Raw genomic sequence first — 18,665 nt, 5'->3', positions numbered from 1 at the left:
TAATCTGGTGCCCTTTTCTGATGTGTGTGAGGACAGAGCACTCACATACATAAAATACATGAATAAATAAATCTTTAAAAAAAAAGATAAGTAGTGTTTTTGTTGTTGTTGATATTGTTGCTTTTTAAGTTTTTGTTTGTTTTTGCTTTTTGTTTTTCGTTTTCTTTTGTTTGTTTTTGCTTTTTGTTTTTCATTTTCTTTTGTTTGTTTTTGTTTTTTTTGGGGGGGGTTGGTTTTTCGAGACAGGGTTTCTCTGTAGTTTTGGAGCCTGTCCTGGAACTAGCTCTTGTAGACCAGGCTGGTCTCGAACTCACAGAGATCTGCCTGCCTCTGCCTCCCAAGTGCTAGGATTAAAGGCGTGCGCCACCACCGCCCGGCTTCATACAGGATTTCTTAGTAGCTATGGAGCCAGTCCTGGAACTCGCTCTATAGACCAGGCTGGTCTTGAGCTCACAGAGATCCTCCTGCCTCTGCCTCCTGAGTGCTGAAATTAAAGGCGAGCGCCACCACCGCCCAGCTTAAATTTTTTTTGACTTTTTGAGGCACAGTCTCACTGTATAGCTCTGCCTTCGCCTGGAACTCAATGTGTGAGTTCAAGGCTGACCTTAAACTCTCAGAGATCCTCCTTCTGCCTCCCAAGTGCTAGGATTAATGGTGTGCACCACTACATCTGACCTTAAGATTTTGTTTTATTTTATATGTACTTTATATTTTATGTGTATGAATATTTTGCTTGTATGTATGTATACAGCATGCATGCACAGTGCCCTTGGAAGTCAGAAGAGTGTGTTGGAACCCCTGGAACTGGAGTTACAAAAGATTCTGAACTGCCATGTGGGTGCTGGGAATAAAATCTATGTCCTTTGAGAAAACAGCAAGTTCTTCTTAACTGCTGAGCCTTCTCTACAGTTCTAGATCATCAGTTATTGGATAATAGTTTTCCAAAGCAAAAATTAGACAATAATGACTGTCCACCAACTGAAAGTAGTTGTGGCAGAGTATGATGGTTCAGTGTATTCAGTGGTAAAAGATATGTGCTGCCTAGACTGACCACCTGCACCAATGCCCAGAACCCATGTAGTAGAAGGAGAGTCGACTCTAGCACATTGTTCTACAACCTTCACATGTGTATGTGCATGCACAGGCACACAAATAAAATTAATGCAATTTAAAAAAAAGTTTTAGGGGTCTGGGAGAGGTGACTCGGCACTTAAGGACACTGTTTAATCTTGCAAAGGATGTTTCAGTTCCAGAACCCACGTGTTGGTTTACAAAAATCCATAACTCCAGATTCAGGTTAATACTTTATTTTGTTTTGTTTGTTTGTTTGTTTTGGTTTTTTGAGACAGGGTTTCTCAGTGTAGCCCTGGTTGTTCTGGATAGATGAAGCTAGTCTTGAACTCAGAGATGCCCCTGCCTCCACCTTCCAAGTGCTAGGATTAAAGGGGTGCGCCTCCTCCCGTCCTGCTTTCTCTTTCAATTATCTTATGGGGGACTTGTACACCAAAATACCAGTGATTTGTTTTGCAGAATATTCTGGATGATTTTAATTTTAGACAAAAAGAAGTTAGATCTTCGAGAACCTTCATAAGTCTTAATCTGGCTACAGGATTTGGAACCAGCCCAAGAGAGAATGGTGGTCAGAAGAAAGGGACAACACAGCCCAGCCCTGCTCCTCTGCATGAGCTAGTGGCTCAGGTCCCTAGGCTGGGTTACCAGAGCTCTTCCAGCATAGAGGAGCTGGACATAGGCACTGTTCGTATCCTGCTCTTCAAACTGCCAGCCTTCAACAGACACTGACTTTGTGTTTCTAAAACAGCATATCATTCTAGATACCATGTCTATCCACAAAAACAATAGAGTTTTTAAAGTTTCTGTCCTTTTATACTCAAGAGGTCAGGCCTCCAGCTCCAGTGCCCTGGGGCCTCAGCCTCCTGCTTTGGGAGACCAGCCAGGGGTCCACACATCTCTGGCCTGTCCGGCATGTTTGTTGTGCATTGCATGCAGCTCACGTTAGGATCTGTGACTTTTGCAGTGTGATTTGTTCATCCAGGAGGGGGCCCGCCTAGGAAGAACCCCCGCTGAAGTCGTTTCAACTTGTGACATCACTTTTGCCTGTGTGTCGGATCCAAAAGCAGCCAAGGACGTAAGGATCCCCCTTCCCTCAGCATCTCAGGTCGTAGCCAAGAGAACTGGCTGGCCTCCTCCCCTTCTCCCCTGCACACTGAGTGAGTGTTTGCATGTGGGGGGGGACATCCCATCTGGGGGTATCTCCCATTGGGAAAGATGTTTGCAAAGATGAATACAGACTTCCTTTAATTCAAAATGAATTTCTAGAGTCCTTGAAGTCTGCTGGAACATTTGTCTGAACTTGTTCTAGATATTCTATTGAGCTGGACTGTTTGTAGCTGAGTGTGCCTTTCTTTGACCCAAGGACCAGCTCCTGTTTTAATTGTTGCTGAATTTGCATGTGTTACAAAGTCAGGAGCACTAGTGATCCTGTTAAACTGAGTGATCTAGTCCAAAGAAGCCCCATAATAAGTAATGAGTTTGTGTCTTTTAAACCATTGGAAGAGAACACAAAAATAAAGGGATATATTCTGGAATGACTTTAAACAAAAGCTCACTATGTAGCTGTCTCCAGTCTGGAACTTACTATGTAGGTAGACCAGGCTGGCCTCTACCTTGAATTACTTTTCTGTCCTATACATATTAAGTGGCTCTTTCCTTTTCATCCTTAATAGTTAATTTTTGATCAGGAAGTGAGCCCCCCAAAAACAACAGACTATGTTCTGCAGGGACTTCTGAGCACTTAACTGCAAGCCTGGGCTATTGCTCCTCATTGTGTCCCTACAGCTGGTGCTGGGCCCCAGTGGTGTGCTGCAAGGGATCCGCCCTGGGAAGTGCTATGTGGACATGTCAACGGTGGATGCGGATACAGTCACCGAGCTGGCCCAGGTAGCAGCCTTATCTAGGCTGGCTCTGGATCATCTTTTCAGTGGGAGCCCAAGACCCAGACTGACCACACCCAAGCACGGGCAGTTTGGTTACCCTAGAGCCAAAGCCAGAACGGACGTCGTGAACCTTGGGACTAGCCTCTTGACTGTCCCCCTTCAGAGCCTCAGCTGGTTGGAACTGCCATGGAAGGTCACTGCAGGCTAGTAGACAGGAGGCCCCATGCTGTCAGCCCTCCTGCAGTGAGAAGCCTCCAGACTTCCAGTGTGGCCTTTTTGGCTTAAGCAACTGTCTACAGTTGAGTCTAGCATAGTGTCCTCCTACCAATCTTCTAGGCCCACTTGTGTTCTGAGGGTGGCTGAATTCAGTGATGGGCAGGGTCCAGTGGGTAGGAATTCAGCCAAGGTATCTGTATGGCTATGTTTGCCCCTTGGTCTCTGAGAACCAGAACACTGGGAACAAGATGCAGACCCTAGCTCCGTTTTTCCTTTCTGTGACTTAGTTCTACTAAAACTAAGTAGTAGGCCTGTCTGACCTACTACAGTAGTAGTAGAATTTGGAACCTTATTGTAGATAGCCACATGCTAGCATACTCTATGATGGGGCACCATGACCTCTGTGTTCCTTCCTCCATATTTGGAGAAGCAAGACCATCAGAAGCTGTGACTTTCCTTACAGGTAATTGTATCCAGAGGGGGGCGCTTTCTGGAAGCCCCAGTCTCAGGGAATCAACAACTGTCCAATGACGGGATGTTGGTGATCTTAGCAGCCGGAGACAGGGGCTTATATGAGGACTGCAGCAGCTGCTTCCAAGCAATGGGGAAGACTTCCTTCTTTTTAGGTAATACATCTGCCCACCTATCTGGGCATATTGGAATTGAAAGCATGGGGGCAGGGAAGCACAGTGTCTGTCCCACATGGCCTTCCTGCCAGGCTCTCTGAAAGAAGGCTTCTTTTGCCAGGCACAATTAGTATCTAGAAGGAAAAAGAACCTGTCCTGTCCAGGACAGATGAAAGACGTTTTCAGGGTGCATGGGTGAGGGTAGATAGCGATGACCTGCCTAAAGGATTCTTGAGACATCACCTTTGTCCTGCAGGTGAAGTTGGCAATGCAGCCAAGATGATGCTGATTGTGAACATGGTACAAGGGAGCTTCATGGCTACCATCGCTGAGGGGCTGACACTGGCCCAGGTGACAGGCCAGTCACAGCAAACGCTTTTGGACATCCTCAATCAGGGACAGTTGGCCAGCATCTTCCTGGACCAGAAGTGCCAAAGTAAGTCACCTTTGGCCTCTCTTCTTGCATTTTTGTTTTCACTGGAACTGAGCAGTTGGAGCAGATCATCCAAGAAAGTCCTTTCTTGGTTCATTGTGTAGAAAGAGCTCCTTTTCCAGTCAGTCCTTGACCCAGTCAGAAAAGGCCCAGCGAAACAGTGAATGGTTTTTGAGACCCCGGGTTGGGGTCCCCAGTCTTTAGGAGATGGACTTTGGAAATGCTAGAGGTGAGGCTGATACTCTAAAGCAGTTTTCATATAGGTCTTCAGACTTCTGATGAATGGCTTTCCCTCCTCAGATATTCTACAAGGAAACTTTAAACCTGACTTCTACCTGAAATACATTCAGAAGGATCTCCGCCTGGCTATTGCACTGGGCGATGCAGTCAACCACCCTACCCCCATGGCAGCTGCAGCCAATGAGGTAACTAGACATCAAGTGGTCCAGGCCCTAGATTCTTGTCTTTAGTTGTTTGTTATTTCTTCCCTGTTTGCTTAGCCCATTTTATTGAACAGATCCTTCTGCTGCTCAGCTTCCTGAGTGCTGGGGTTACAGGTGTGTACCCCCACACCTAATTCTTAAATTTTCTTTGTTTTTGTATTTTTAGTTTTTGGTTTTTTGAGACAGGGTTTCTCTGTGTATTCCTAGGTGTCTGGAACTCACTCTGTAGACTAAGCTGACCTTGTACTCAAGAGATCCTCCTGCCTCTGCTTCCCAAGTGCTGGGATCAAGGGTATGCACTAGCACCACCTGGCTACATCTTTATATTTTATTCTTAATACACTGAGCCAAGAAAGGAAAAGAACGTCCTGTCTCGGATTGCACTATTTTTCGTGAATTTTTCCTGTGTAATCTTGAAGGAGGAACCCTAGGCAACAGTTCTAGACTTACCTATGACATGAGCATGAGAGCTCATGTTTCTGAGCCACAGTAATTGTTATTATTTTCTTCATGATTTCTTTTTTGCTGTGTGGATTATTCTAGTTTGTCTAGGCAGGTATGGCATACATACCTGTAGCCTTAGCTACTCAGGAAACTGAAGCAGAAGGTTCAAGGCTAGCCTGTACAACTTAGTGAGAATCAGTCTCAGAAATAAAGGAAAGGCAGGCAGTGGTGGCCTTTAATCCAAGCACTCAGGAGGCAGAGGCAGGCAAAGCTCTGAGTTCAAGGCCAGCCTGGTCTACAGAGCAAGTTACAGCCAGGGCTGTTACACAGAGAAACCCTGTCTTCATAGGGGGCAGAACACAGGAAGGACTAAAAATAACATTTCTTGTTATGTACAAGATCCTGGGTTCAATCCCTAATGCCACCCCCCCCCCCAAAAAAAAAAAAGAAAGAAAGGAAAGAAAGAAAGAAAAATAGAGTGTGCGTTTGTTCCGTGGCTGGTTTGTCTTGTTCAGTTATTGATCAAAGTGGTTGACTGTTAACATATTTCAGCTGTACCTGTGGGATTCCTGTTACTCTCCTTTAATTCTGCCCTTCTCATAGGATTTCATTTTATAGCGCAGGCTGTCTTGAATCTCATTAGGTAGCCCAGATTCACAATCCTCCTGCCTCAGTATCCATAGTGCTAGGACTACAGGTGTATTTCAACATACCTAGCTGAATTATGTCATGTTTGCATGGCCTGTGGTTTTAGGACTTGCATTTTCAGCCATCTTCAGTATCAGTGCTGTGTCCATTCATATCATGTCCATCTCATATAATGTAGTGTGTTGTAGTATCACATGGTCACTTTTGAGAAATTTCTTTTGGAAAAGGAGTCCCTGTTGTCCTGGCTACTTCTTTATCCCTAGGCTCACATATTCTCTCCCATCAGTCTCCTAAGTAGTTGGAATTTGAGTTTCCACTTCATTTCTTTTTTAATCACTTTTTAAAAAGATTTGTTTTTTTTTTTTTTTTATTTATTAAAGATTTCTGCCTCCTCCCTGCAACCGCCTCCCATTTCCCTCCCCCTCCCCCGATCAAGTTCCCCTCCCTCATCAGCTCGAAGAGCAATCAGGGTTCCCTGACGTGTGGGAAGTTCAAGGACCACCCACCTCCACCCAGGCCTAGTAAGGTGAGCATCCAAACTGCCTAGGCTCCCCCAAAGCCAGTACGTGCAGTAGGATCAAAAACCCATTGCCATTGTTCTTGAGTTCTCAGTAGTCCTCATTGTCCACTATGTTCAGCGAGTCCGGTTTTATCCCAGGCTTTTTCAGACCCAGGCCAGCTGGCCTTAGTGAGTTCCCGATAGAACATCCCCATTGTCTCAGTGTGTGGGTGCACCCCTCGCGATCCTGAGTTCCTTGCTTGTGCTCTCTCTCCTTCTGCTCCTGATTTGGACCTTGAGATTTCTGTCCGGTGCTCCGATGTAGGTCTCTGAAGATTTGTTTTTAATTATGTGTGCACATGAGTCCTGGTATCCACAGAGACCAGAGATGTTAGATCCCCCTGGAAATACTGGAAGTTGTGAGCCACCTAAAACAGGGCTCTCTACAAGAGCAGCAAGTGCTCTTCACTGCTGAGCATCTCTGTCCCCCACTTAATTAATGGCAGGGAATTTCTTTTATATTTGCAGCTTCCTCATAAAACTCATCTTAGATGTGATTAGGAAGGGCTCTTTGTAGAGCTGGTTCTGGGAGAGCTTCATGGTGGGTCCAGTTTGTTTCTACTCCAGCTGCAGAATTTTGGTTCATTTCACACCCCAACATGGACTGTAAAACCCTTGGATCATGTGAGTTTAGGCTCTGTACTGTGCAAGACCCTGAGGGCAGGTTCCCCAGGCTAGCCCCTCCGTTAGCATGTGGCCCCTGTATTGAAAAGCACTTTTTCCTTCAGTGCCTTTCTTCATCTGTTTCTTCTTTCTTATCTTTTCTAAGGCTATCTGTGTGTGTGGTAGAATTTCATTTTCATTCATATCTTGGCTTTTTGTCAATACTTTGCTTTTCTGTAGTGGTTGTGGTCAGTATTCAGTGGATACCCTAAACTTGATGACTTCATAATTCATCCTGTGCCAGTTTGCATAAATCAGAAACCTTTTTCACTTTACCACATACTCGTCCCTAACCATAGGTTCTTGACTAGTTCCTCTAGATAGCTGTTCCCATCTTTCTGTTCTTTGTTAAAAATTAGGTTTCTCTGGCATTATTCCTTTTACCTGGAAGACTGCTAAGAGTTTCTTAACAAACCGGGTAGTGGTGCATACTTTTAATTCTAGTGCTCGCCCGCACCTTTAATCCCAGCACTGAGGAGACAGAGGCAGATGCATCCCTGTGAGTTCAAGGCCAGCCTGGTCTTAGTTCAAAGATAACCAAGGCTGTTACTCAGAGAAACCTTACCTGAAAAAATGGAGAGGAGATTCTTATCACATTCCTGCCAGTGATGGTGTTCTTGGTGTTTGATCTAGAAAGCTATTCAGGCTTTATTCTGCATTAACAGATGCACCAGGATGACCAGAGTGTGTATTCTTCTTTATGGTGGCTCTGCGAGACTATTCAGCTGCCCTGTGTGTGGCCACACATATCACCTCAGCAAAACTGGGTGCTCTGTTGCCTGTCACACTGTGGCTTTGATTCTTTTCAACCTTTTAAGTGATTAGAGTTTTGGGTGGCTGCTATTGCTGGACTCTACTCTAGGTTCTGGGAACATGCTGGTATACAGGCGGCTGTCCCCTTCTCTGCAGCTTCTGTATTTTAATGGAGGAAACAGAAAATGAGTTTGAAGCTTTTAAACAAGTAAAAATTTCAGGGTGTAAGAAATAGCGTTTGGGGGAAGTAGGCTGTATAGGAGAAAAGGCTCAGCAGTTAAGAGTGTGCACAAATACAGGTAAAGAAAGCACCCATGTACATAAAATCAATGACACTTTTAATCCCAGTACTTAGGAGGCATATCCAGTCCAATCTCAGTGAGTTTGAGGCCAACCTGGCCTACATAATGATTTCTAGGTCAGCCAGGGCTACATAGTGAGACCCTGTATTTAAAACATAATAATAAAAATTAATGAACAAGGCACGTGGAACTCTGTGAGTTCAAGGCCAGCCTGGTCTACATAGTGAGTTCTAGAACAGCGAGGAATACATAGTGAGAGGGGGGGGGGAATCTATGAGATCTGTCGGCTCTACAGGAAAGCACTATTGCAAACAACAATAAACAATAAAACTTAAACACTGGGGTTGGTGGCTCAGGAGTTAGAGCACTGGCTGCTTTTCCAGAGGACCTGGGTTCAATTCCCATCACCTACAGGACAGGTTACAACCATCTGTAACTCTAGCTGCAGAGGGTCCAACACCCTTTTTTCGCCTCCAAGAACACCAGGCACACAGATAGTACACAGACATACAGGCAAACATGTGAAATAATAAAATAAAATTTTTAGCCAGGTGGTAGTGGTACAGGCCTTTAATCCCAGCACTTGGGAGGCAGAGGCAGGCGGATCTCTGTGAGTTCAAGGCCAGCCTGGTCTACAGAGTGAGTCCAGGACAGCCAGAGCTATTACACAAAGAGACCATGTCTCAAAAACCAAAATAATAATATAAATATTTTGAACTGAATAAAACAAAATAACAGGTAGAAGGTAAATCAAAGGGTCCCGTAGCAATGGTGATGAGGAGCACAAAGGAGCTTTTGTAAAGTTGGTTAGGCAATGCCAACCATTTTTAAGGAAATATTTCATGCAGCAGGAACAGTAGGGCACAGCAACCCTGGGGATAATAAAACATTACTTTTTTCTCTATTGAGGACTGCCACTGTGACTCCTAGTGGCACTGAACACTTCACATCTCTGAGTATGTTTAGTCCTCTGAGTAAAGTCATGCGAATTGTGTCTGTTGGCTTCTGCACATCGAACTGTGGCAGAAGCCCCCAGAGGCTGGAACATTTGCCCTATATCAAGCCAGGATTGGTACCCAGATATCCCAAGCTTCAGGTCCTGCCTGCTAAGCAGCAGACAAGAGTCATATCAGGGCTGGGTCTCCACACAATAGCTCTGTAGCTAGAGACTGACATCTACTTCTTTTTCCAGGTATACAAAAGAGCCAAGGCACTGGACCAGTCTGACAATGATATGTCTGCAGTGTACCGAGCCTACATACACTAAGCCTTGCCCATCCATCCACCCCTCCCATCTTCCCTCTGGCCTCTCTCCCCAATATGGGGTCAGGGTTCTGGGACTTAGCTCTGGACCAGTTACCTGTCTCCATTTCCTTTTATACAGACTTTGAGACTTGCATCAGCACAGTAAACAGCAGCACTCTCCCTCCCTGAGGCCCTGGGCAGGGATTGGAGGATCTCCACAGGTGACTGTGAAGAACTCTTGAGCTGGGCATTGGCCCTGGAGCAGGAGGCTGTGTATTCTCACTGTTTCTCTTGTGTTCTCTGTCTCTGTCACACACACACACACACACACACTCTCTCTCTCTCTCTCTCTCTCTCTCTCTCTCTCTCTCTCTCGCTCTCTCTCGCTCTCTCTCTTACCCACCCCAGGTTAGAAACTGCCCAGAAACTGCTGCCTGGCTGTTCTTCCTCCAAGCTTGTCTTATCTCAGCACCCTTCTGGTCAAGGGACTAGAGGAACTAGAATTGGCAGGGAGCACAGGAAGCCTTCTCTCAACTTCCCCAGGAAAGAGGCTGGCAGAGGGTCCATGCCCCCAACTGGGCCCCTGAAAGGAGAGGCCCCTGAGCCATCATGAACCAGCAGACTCCCAAAGGAGGCTCTGTGGGCCTCCTCCTGAGGATTTTCCTGTAGACACTACCATTATGCAACACCTCCCCAGAACGCCTTGTGAACTGAAGAGATGAGCTTGGCCACACAGACAACTGGCTCTATGACTACACACTGGCTCTATGGCTGGAGCCTGCTCCTCCCAGGAGGTTTTGTTTGGATTTGCATTCCAACCCATGGGATGGGGTCTTGAGGGCACTGGGAGCGGTGGAGTGGGGGGTGGCTCCTTCCTCTTTCCGTTAATGGCAGTCTCTTCAGCTGGGCCACCTGTTCAACCTGCTCTACACAGGTCCTCTGCATGCCCCTCTTTCCCTCTTCCTCCCAGGGAGATAGTATTTCTATCACATCCTCTTTTGGCCCAGACCCAGCCTGACCAACACCAATAATAAACATTTCATAGATGAGCATTTCATAGGCTGGACTTTTGAAGTGAAAACCTCACTTCTGCCAGTTATCAATGGTTCCAAGTCCTGGGTTTGCTAGGACAGAAGAGAACTGGGCCTTGTTCTGCAACCTAACTGCTCCTCAGAGATAGAGCCAGTCCTCTGTAGGCCCCAGCATTTCTCCTTGAAGAGGGGACCAGAGAGAAAGGCTTAGATTGTCACATGAGAGGAATCACCTGAGGGGTGTGCCTTCTTCCTCATGAGTTAGGATTTCCAAAGCCACAATTTGACTTTTCCACTGGGAAGAACCTGGGATAAGGATCTCAGGACATAGGCATGGAGCAACAAATGCTTTTGGGGTTCAGTACAATTGCTCATTCACTGGGATGCTGAGCCTGTTTCTGTCTGAACATATCCTGTCTTGATCCTAGGGGTTAGGGGAGGGGAAGATGCTGTAAGGAAACCGGTTAGTCAATGTCTTAATATTGTTGACAATTCTGTAAAGTTCCTTTTTATGACTATTTCTGTTTAAGCTATTTCACCTTTTGTTTTGAAATCCTTCCCTTTTAAGGAGAAAATGTGACATTGTGAAAATGCTTGTAAGAAAGCCCCTCCTCCCCTTTTTCCTTTTAATGACAAATCTAGGTGATTAAGGTTGTGAATTTTTATTTTCGCTTTGTTTTTAATGAGCATTTGTCTTTCAGAATAGGATTGTGTGATAATGTTTAAATGGCAAAAACAAAACATGATTTTGTGCAATTAACAAAGCTACTGCAAGAAAAAAGAAAAATAAAACATTTCTTGGTACCACAGCTGTGCCACTTGTTCCAGACCGCTTTGGGGACTTTGCGTGGGAGTCAGAGGGCAAACGTCAGCCCACCTGAGTCCTCCTGTGTCCCTGCTGGGCGGGCGCCACCTGGCGGAACAATACAGAAAGCGCAGTGAGGGATGACTCCGCTGGCCAATCAGTAAGCAGTAGAGATAGGTTGGTTGGCGTAGCATCCCGCCCTTGTTGAAGAACGGGGATTAAGAAGGACGGATGGGCGGTGATGGGATCCGGAGCGGTGGCTGATCCTGTGCAGCGTCACTAGGTTGGGGGTGGAGCTTGCGCTTCATCTGCCAATCAGTAACGGGGTGAGGAGAAGGGCCGGGCACGGTGCACCAAGTTCCAGACTACAGACCTCAGAGACAGCGAGCGGCCGCGACGATGGCGACCGCAATGGCTGCGAGCGCTGCGGAGCGGGCTGTGCTGGTGAGGCGCGGGCGGTGGGTGGCGGGCGGCAGGGACGGACGGGTTTGACGCCGCACTGTCCGCAGGAGGAGGAGTTCCGCTGGTTGCTGAACGCTGAGGTGCACGCGGTGCTAAAACAGCTGCAGGACATCCTCAAGGTAAGTGCCGGTCACAGCCGACCTGCCAACATCCCTCTTTCCACCGGTCCCGCAGCGGAGGCGGCTGAGCGTCGTGGCGTTCAGGTACCAACGCTCTCAGAAGAGTTACAGTCCAGACGCAGGCAAGGTGACATGTGTGAGTATGTGTGTGCTGCGAGGTATTAGACCCCAGGGTTAACACGAGGTCTTGACTGAGGACTAACTTTGAAACAGTGACATTTCATCTATGAACCTGGTGGTGGTGAATTTGTAATCCCAGCGATCTGAAGGGTGAAGCTAGAGGATCACGAGTTAGAAACTAGCCGTGGGCTACATAGTGAAACACTGTCTCAAAACAAAAACTGATAACCCAAACTCTGAAGTATCCCCCTCCCTGCGGTGTGATCTTAGCCAATTTACATCCTTGAGCCTCTTCCCTGACCCTAACCAGCTGGGCTCACAGAGCTATTGTGGAGATGAATAAACCATCTCACAAAATGCCTAGCACCGTGACCTAGGAAAGCATATTACTATGGCTACTGAATGGTTCCCTGCCTCTGCTCCCAACACCCGATCACAGTGCTCCAGTTAGCTGGGTACTGTGCCTCTCTGTTCTGTGTTCCTACCTGGCAGCTCCCGATATTCAGTCCATGGAACGAACAGGTCTGAGTTCACAGAGGCTTGAAGGCTTGGTAGGGCAAAGGCAGAGGAGCTAAGTCAGGCCTGCCCACCTTGTCCTTTCGCTGGCTAATTTGGCAACATATCTGGGCCTCGGAACGGAGCACTGACCAGACTGGGGTGTTGGAACTGCCCTGTCTTCCACAGGAGGCCTCTCTCCGCTTCGCTCTCCCAAGCCCCAGCACAGAGGGACCTACCAAGCAGGAGAACTTTATCCTGGGCAGCTGTGGGTAAGCTGGGTTGGGCAGGAACTTTGGGAAGGGCATTTTTGGAGTACCTGGGGGAGGAAATGTTTGTGGCACTATGAAGCAGCCTGCAGAGGAGGGGACAGTAGCAGGTACCCCTCTGACTCCTGTGTGTTATAGCACAGACCAGGTGAAGGGTGTGCTGACTCTGCAAGGAGATGCCCTCAGCCAGGCGGTGAGTCCCCCGGGCCCTGTTCCCTAACAGTGCTGCTGGTGATGAGGACGGTGATGGCCTCTTAGCTCTGCCACCAGCTAGCTGCATGCCTCTGGGTAGGACCCTTGTGCTCTCTGGACCTGTTTCCTTGTATGTATAGACATACATACTTGACAGGCAACCCTAACACTACCTCATGAGACAGGCATAGATTCAACAAGGGACAAGAAGCGGGCGGCTTAACCAGGTGGTGGGGGCGCACACCTTTAATCCCAGCACTCGAGAGGCAGAGGCAGGTGGATCTCTGTGAGTTTGAGGCCAACTTGTTCTACAAAAGCTAGTTCCAGGACCGCCGGGGCTGTAACTCAGAAAAACCCTGTTTTGAGAGGGTGGGGAGGAGTGGGTGGCCTGACATCTGGACCCTATGAAATGTGAGTGTTGGCACCCTAGGCAGCCTGGCCCTGGATCAAAATTAAGTCATCATCTGAGCTTTGGACTGTGCAAGGCCTCAAGGCACAGGGGACAATCCCTGTCTACATTGATCTTACGGCACTCCCTCCTCTTAAGACCTTCCCCTTTCTCAGCTGCTTTTCCCTTTCACTGCTTTGTGGGACCTGAGTTCCTGTTTCTACACATCGTGTTCACTTAACCCCCAAGTGCATGGGCCCTCAGCCACCCATCTACTGCATTCCTGGCTCCAGGGATTCAGGAAGGACAGGGGTACCACTGCCTGCTTATCACACTCTGGCCCATAGGATGTGAACTTGAAGATGCCTCGGAACAACCAGCTGTTACACTTTGCCTTCCGGGAGGACAAGCAATGGAAGCTACAGCAGGTGAGGTCCATTGCCCAATGGCAGGCCCAAACAAGGGCCTCCCTGGGATTGATTGCCTTTCATGGGGAAGTCTGGCTGTAGGGACTTTGTGACTACAGCAAACATAGGAGACTGTTTGCTAGCAAAACTGCAGTGGTGGTGCCTTGGGGCCCTAGTGTCTGCTCCACATGACGGATGTGAAACTGGCCCTACCTTTGTAACTTTGACCACGTGAGGACAACTAAAGGTCCCTTTGAATGCCACTTACTCTAGAGGGGCTTCCCAGATACCTGGGATCATACACAGGTCTCCTGCCTACTATACACACACCCTCATCTGAAGCTGGTCCCTACCACAGGGCTTTTGCCTGTGTGTGCTGCTCTGTCTGGATTCTTACCCTTTCCTGCTTCTGTGGGTTTGGGGTTTTTTGTTTGGTTTTTCGTATTGGGAGGCGGGGCTCAAGACAGTTTCTTTGTACGTTGCCAGCTGTCCTGAACTTACTACGCCACCCAGGCTGGCCTTGAACGCAGAGATTAACGAGCCTCTGCGTTCTGAATGCTGGGATTAAAGGTGGTGCCTTCGCCACCCAGTCCTGTGAGGTCTCTCCTGTCCTTGTTTATTTCCTCCTTGAGCCCTGCAGGATTATTTGTAGGTATACTAGGAGTTATATGTGTCTGTGACAACTAGGCATTTGTGACACAGGGCCAAGAGCCAGTGTGCCTTGGCGGTCAGGATTATCCAGGGCCTGGTCATCCAGCTTTAAAGACTACAGCTGTGAAGGGTATTGTGACCATAGGCGATGCTACTTTCTCCTGAGAGATTAGCCCATCAAGTGGGGTCCTGTGTTATGGGATCAGGCTGAGAACTCAGAAATGTGGCTTTCCTGAAACTAATAGACGTTGGTCATGTGGGTGGTGGGGCTGTTCCCAGATCCAGGATGCCAGAAACCACGTGAGCCAAGCCATTTACCTCCTGGCAAACCGGGACGAGAGCTACCAGTTCAAGACAGGAGCCGAGGTCCTCAAGGTGACTCTTGTTGTCCCACCCCCTTACTCCAAACAACACCAGCACCCTGGCCCCAGGCTTCACTAGATAGAAGCTGCCCTTTTCCCAGTCATTGCTCACAGGTCTGGCCTCAGTTGCTGGCTGATGACCTGGAGTGCAGTATCAGGCCTGGTTCCGGTCACCAGACCTCGACGTGACATGTGCAACCTTAAGTTCTTTGCTACTGGGAGCCCCCATTTGCTCACCTGGTGAATGCTGTTTCCCCGTATCTACCTGTCAGTATTGCAGTGGTAGTGGCGGTAAAATCCTGTTACAGAACAAGGCCACATTACGGTATGTGAGGACAGCTGTCAGATGCCCAGGACTCTAGCTTTTTCTCTGAGACCCCCACCCCAGGTAATGGCAATCACCCCTACTGGGATTACAGGCCTGGGAACCATAGTCACCTGGCAGGAGTAAAAGTTACAGATGTTGCTCACTGATGCGAGGGGGTGGGACACAAGGGAGCCCAGCGGCTACCACTTAGGTAGCAGTGATGACCTGCCCTTTCCCAGCTCATGGACGCTGTGATGCTGCAGCTGACCCGAGCCAGAAACCGGCTCACCACCCCAGCCACCCTCACCCTGCCTGAGATTGCTGCCAGCGGCCTCACGGTTAGTACCTCAGATAACCTCTGCCCAAGAGACGTCCCTCCTGAGAAGCACAGCCAGTGGAAGTTTGATGCCTGGACAGTTTTCTGGGTTCAGTTCTTGGCCCCCCAATTATGTTAACCCAGTTTTCAGCCAGTGGCTTCCAACCTAGCAGCCCATAGAGATTATGGAGACAGGTGGGGAGCCTCTAGTGCCCCAGCCTATGGAGAAGCACCTGGGGATAGGGCTGGGGCCCCCCATAAGGTAATTCTTACCCTGTAGTGGTACAGCCTAAAGTGGGAGAGGGCCTTATTCCTCCTCCCCCCTCCAACTTCCTCTCTCCCCCAGCGAATGTTTGCGCCTACCCTACCCTCTGACCTGCTGGTCAATGTCTACATCAACCTCAACAAGTTATGTCTCACCGTGTACCAGCTGCACGCCCTGCAGCCCACCTCCACTAAGGTAAAGTTCTCTCCCAATGCCCCACACCAGCCCTGCTGAGAGCTCTCCACCCCACCCTCACGGACTGCTGCTTCTGCCTAGAACTTCCGCCCCTCTGGAGGTGCAGTGCTCCACAGCCCTGGGGCCATGTTGTAAGTACACAGTAAGATGTCCTAGAGCCCTTTCCCTCCTCCCCTCTGCATCTGAGGTCCAGGCCTACCCTCAGGGGTCCACTTGTCATTTTTCCCCAGTGAGTGGGGCTCCCAGCGCCTAGAGGTGAGCCATGTACACAAGGTAGAATGCGTGATCCCCTGGCTCAATGACGCCCTGGTGTACTTCACTGTCTCCCTGCAGCTCTGCCAGCAGCTCAAGGATAAGGTGTGTCGGGGCATCTGGGGCAGAGAAGGCCATTCAGGAGCCACGTCATACTTCAGTGCCCCCAAGTTGTAAAGCCCATTGGCAACAGTTCCCAGACATGAGCCCCTTCTGTAACCTTGACATCACATCTGGGTTCTGGAGGGTATAGCACCCCACTGACCATACCCCCTGAAGCCAAACCTGTTGTTGACCATACCCCCACCCTCTGCAGATCTCTGTGTTTTCCAGCTACTGGAGCTCCCGGCCCTTCTGAACAAGCACCTACCGGAATCCTCCTCCCAGGAGGGTGGCCCTGTCCTGGAATCCCTCTGCCCAACACATACCCCCTGTGATGCCTGTCACTGCCAGGCTCTCCCTCCTCACCACCCTGGGACACCTTTGCACTGCTGGAAGCAAACATTCGAGGCACCTAGAGAAAGGGGTGCTGGCCTAGTTGTTATGATGGGGGAGGGCAGTCAAGTGGGTGGGCTGAGGTGTGGCCATGGTCCTAACCCTGTCTTTCTGAACTCTCTGGGAACCTTTGGACTAAGGGTGGGGCCAGGGCTCCCATTAGAGAAGGGGGGGGGGGGTGACACCGAGCTGTGACGTGCAGGGAGGAAGAGGGACTCAGGCCGCGGGAAGGAGCCTATGAATGAGCTGCCGTGCTGCGACGTTTGTCCTGTGACCTCAGCCCACCTCTAAGAAATAAAGGTCAGCTTTTGACTGGAGGCTCTTGTCTGTCTCTGCTCATTGGGACTAGGTTGATCAGTGGCCTCCCATGTTCCTATCACCTGGTTTCCCCCACTCAACACCATGTCAGGCCCTTTGAAGTAGAGTCTGGCCTGGGGTTTGCCATCCTCCTGCCTCAGCCCCTTTAGTGCTGGCATCACAGCCTGTGCCCAGGCAGAACACACATTTGAGAAAGGGAGCCCTGGCTGCAGAGTGGCCCTGTGGGATAGTGACAGATGTCAACCCATGTCAACCCAGGAGTTCAGGCCCTGAGTCCACCACACGGTCCATGGCGGGGTTAGAACACAGTCCAGACTCAGACTTTGGCAAAATTGGCTTTGTTACTGTCATCCAGCAGGACCCATGCCAAGGTGTAGCATTAAGGTTCCAGTGCCAAGTTATCCACACCCTTGGGCTTTTCCTGCAAGAGAGACAGAGAAGCTCTGTGGGTAACACTTCCAACCTCTGCCTAAACCCTCTGCAGAAGAGCCTGTCCCTGCCTGTCCCACTTAAGATGCTGCTATAGGAGCTCTCCTTCCTGAGTGACACCCCTTCCCAGGCTTACCTTCCCAGGGCTCACCTTCCGGGGTCTGGGGGAGGTGGTGCAACAGCAGCAGCAGTGAAGAACAACCAGTAACAACAACAACACCACAGTGCCTGGGGACCAGACAGACAGGCATCCAGATGTGGCCGTGCCCCAACACCAGGGTAGAGCCTGCGATCAGAGCCACACTCACCCACAAATGTGAGAAAGACCACAAAGGCCGCGATGTCCCAATCAGACTGGAACAGCTGGTGGCTCTTGAGCCTCCCCAGTACTTCCTCTGCAGTGGCCTCCAGCTCCTGCTTCAGCTCCTCAGCTGCCTGTCCCATCGTGGCTACCTGCCCCAGCCCCCCAAAGGACCACCTCAGGTCATCCACAACCTCCTCGACCATACCCTAGGAAGACCCTGCCTTTTGCCCTGTGAGCCCTCCAGCCTCCTCCTGCTCCCTCTGCACCTGACCCAGCACCCCCTCCCTTCCCTGTCACACCTCTCTCCACCATCTCCTTCCAGACCTGCTGGCTCCCTTTCCTCCGCTGGCCCTTAGCGCCCCACCCCCACCCCGCTGACCCTTACCTGGCAGCCTCTACCCACCCACCATCCCTTTACCTTCTCTCTCCCTAGCCAGGCCTCTTCCAGTGCCCCACCTGCCTCTGGTGGTGCCCTCTACCCCAAACCAGGTAAGCCCAGGGTCCTGGAAACTCACACTACTTCCTGCTTCCGGATCCACACTACCTGAAACCTTAGCAACCAGCTCCGCCCTCCCCTCTGGGCCAGCTGAGGGTGTAGAAGAGGCAAAGGCCAGGGCCCAGCTGAGTGCCAGGGCTGGGGAAGAAAGTCACAGGCTGTCTGTTGCTCTGTACCCCCTATTCTCAGTATCCCAGATGTCTTAGTTACTTTTTCTGTTGCTTTGACAAAACACCATGACCAAGGCAACTTCTGAAAGAAAGCATTTAATAGGAACTCAAAGTTCATAGAAGTTGCTATGCTCTCAGCCTAGATACATGTGACCATAATACAATAATTTATTTCTTCTTTCTTTTTTTTTGTGGGGGGGTGGGGTTCAAGACAGGGTGTTCCCATGTAGCCCTGTCTGTCCTGGAACTCAATCTGGTCTCAAACTCACACTTGCCTCTGCCTCCCAAGTGCTGAGATTAAAGGTGTGCGCCACACCGCCCAATTGCCATTTTTTTTTAAGATTTATTTGTTTATGAGTGCTCTTTAAGCATGTATACCTGCATCTCTGAAGAGAGCATCAGACCCCATTATAGGTGGCTGTGAGCCACCACATGGTTGCTGGGAATTGAACTCTGGACCTCTGAGAGAACAGCCAGTGCTCTTAACCACTGAGCCATCTCTCCAGCCCTGACAATTTCTTAGTCATGTGT

At 49.3% G+C, this 18,665-nt stretch overlaps 3 protein-coding genes across 9 annotated transcripts in view; 2 read left to right on the top strand and 1 right to left on the bottom strand.

Moving 5' to 3' along the window:
- Glyr1 (glyoxylate reductase 1 homolog) overlaps positions 1-11,126 on the top strand; it is a 40,886-nt gene extending 29,760 nt beyond the window's left edge. The window contains exons 11-16 of one of the 2 annotated variants that reach the window (XM_041676635.1): positions 2,054-2,146; positions 2,857-2,958; positions 3,634-3,796; positions 4,053-4,232; positions 4,530-4,654; positions 9,234-11,126. In XM_041676635.1, the coding sequence (XP_041532569.1) occupies positions 2,054-2,146; positions 2,857-2,958; positions 3,634-3,796; positions 4,053-4,232; positions 4,530-4,654; positions 9,234-9,308 (738 nt within the window). In that variant the 3' untranslated portion in view covers positions 9,309-11,126. Of the gene's footprint in view, positions 1-2,035; positions 2,147-2,856; positions 2,959-3,633; positions 3,797-4,052; positions 4,233-4,529; positions 4,655-9,233 lie in introns of both variants that reach the window. The other variant, XM_041676634.1, reaches the window with a different exon arrangement.
- Positions 11,127-11,243: 117 nt separating this feature from the next.
- Positions 11,244-16,734, top strand: Rogdi (rogdi atypical leucine zipper). Of its 3 annotated transcripts, none has more exons than XM_041676638.1 (11): positions 11,244-11,566; positions 11,632-11,703; positions 12,508-12,590; positions 12,726-12,780; positions 13,515-13,595; positions 14,505-14,600; positions 15,134-15,232; positions 15,557-15,670; positions 15,752-15,801; positions 16,004-16,027; positions 16,239-16,734. In XM_041676638.1, exons 1-11 carry the CDS (start codon positions 11,522-11,524, stop codon positions 16,357-16,359), a joined length of 840 nt encoding a protein of 279 aa, XP_041532572.1. In that variant the 5' UTR covers positions 11,244-11,521; the 3' UTR covers positions 16,360-16,734. The 3 variants fall into 3 exon arrangements, with proteins under 3 accessions (XP_041532572.1, XP_041532571.1, XP_041532573.1); XM_041676637.1 differs by having other exon boundaries at positions 15,901-16,027; XM_041676639.1 differs by lacking the exon at positions 16,004-16,027.
- Positions 16,735-17,057: 323 nt separating this feature from the next.
- Positions 17,058-18,017, bottom strand: Smim22 (small integral membrane protein 22). Of its 4 annotated transcripts, none has more exons than XM_041676641.1 (4): positions 17,984-18,017; positions 17,473-17,617; positions 17,301-17,392; positions 17,058-17,156 (listed from the first exon to the last, which is right to left on the bottom strand). In XM_041676641.1, exons 2-4 carry the CDS (start codon positions 17,606-17,608, stop codon positions 17,115-17,117), a joined length of 270 nt encoding a protein of 89 aa, XP_041532575.1. In that variant the 5' UTR covers positions 17,609-17,617; positions 17,984-18,017; the 3' UTR covers positions 17,058-17,114. The 4 variants fall into 4 exon arrangements, with proteins under 4 accessions (XP_041532575.1, XP_041532574.1, XP_041532577.1 ...); XM_041676640.1 differs by having other exon boundaries at positions 17,887-17,986; XM_041676643.1 differs by having other exon boundaries at positions 17,316-17,392; positions 17,887-17,986.
- Between the last annotated feature and the right edge of the window lie 648 nt (positions 18,018-18,665).

The sequence above is a fragment of the Microtus oregoni genome, unplaced genomic scaffold, assembly GCF_018167655.1.
Source record: "Microtus oregoni isolate MIOR12 unplaced genomic scaffold, Mior012 000027F_ref0000203, whole genome shotgun sequence".
In the NCBI taxonomy this organism is placed as follows: domain Eukaryota; kingdom Metazoa; phylum Chordata; class Mammalia; order Rodentia; family Cricetidae; genus Microtus; species Microtus oregoni.
Note: the sequence above shows the minus strand (reverse complement) of the source record. Positions and strands in the feature narration are given on the sequence as shown.

Excerpts from the sequence above, each read along its gene's own strand:
- Smim22 (XM_041676641.1), bottom strand. The coding sequence starts at position 17,608 with ATGGGACAGGCAGCTGAGGAGCTGAAGCAGGAGCTGGAGGCCACTGCA. Across the intron at positions 17,393-17,472 it reads GGTCTTTCTCACATTTGTGG|GCACTGTGGTGTTGTTGTTG; the intron begins GTGAGTGTGGCT and ends TCTGGTCCCCAG. Across the intron at positions 17,157-17,300 it reads GGAAGGTGAGCCCTGGGAAG|GAAAAGCCCAAGGGTGTGGA; the intron begins GTAAGCCTGGGA and ends TCTCTCTTGCAG.
- Rogdi (XM_041676637.1), top strand. The coding sequence starts at position 11,522 with ATGGCGACCGCAATGGCTGCGAGCGCTGCGGAGCGGGCTGTGCTG. Across the intron at positions 11,567-11,631 it reads CTGCGGAGCGGGCTGTGCTG|GAGGAGGAGTTCCGCTGGTT; the intron begins GTGAGGCGCGGG and ends CACTGTCCGCAG. Across the intron at positions 13,596-14,504 it reads AGCAATGGAAGCTACAGCAG|ATCCAGGATGCCAGAAACCA; the intron begins GTGAGGTCCATT and ends GGCTGTTCCCAG.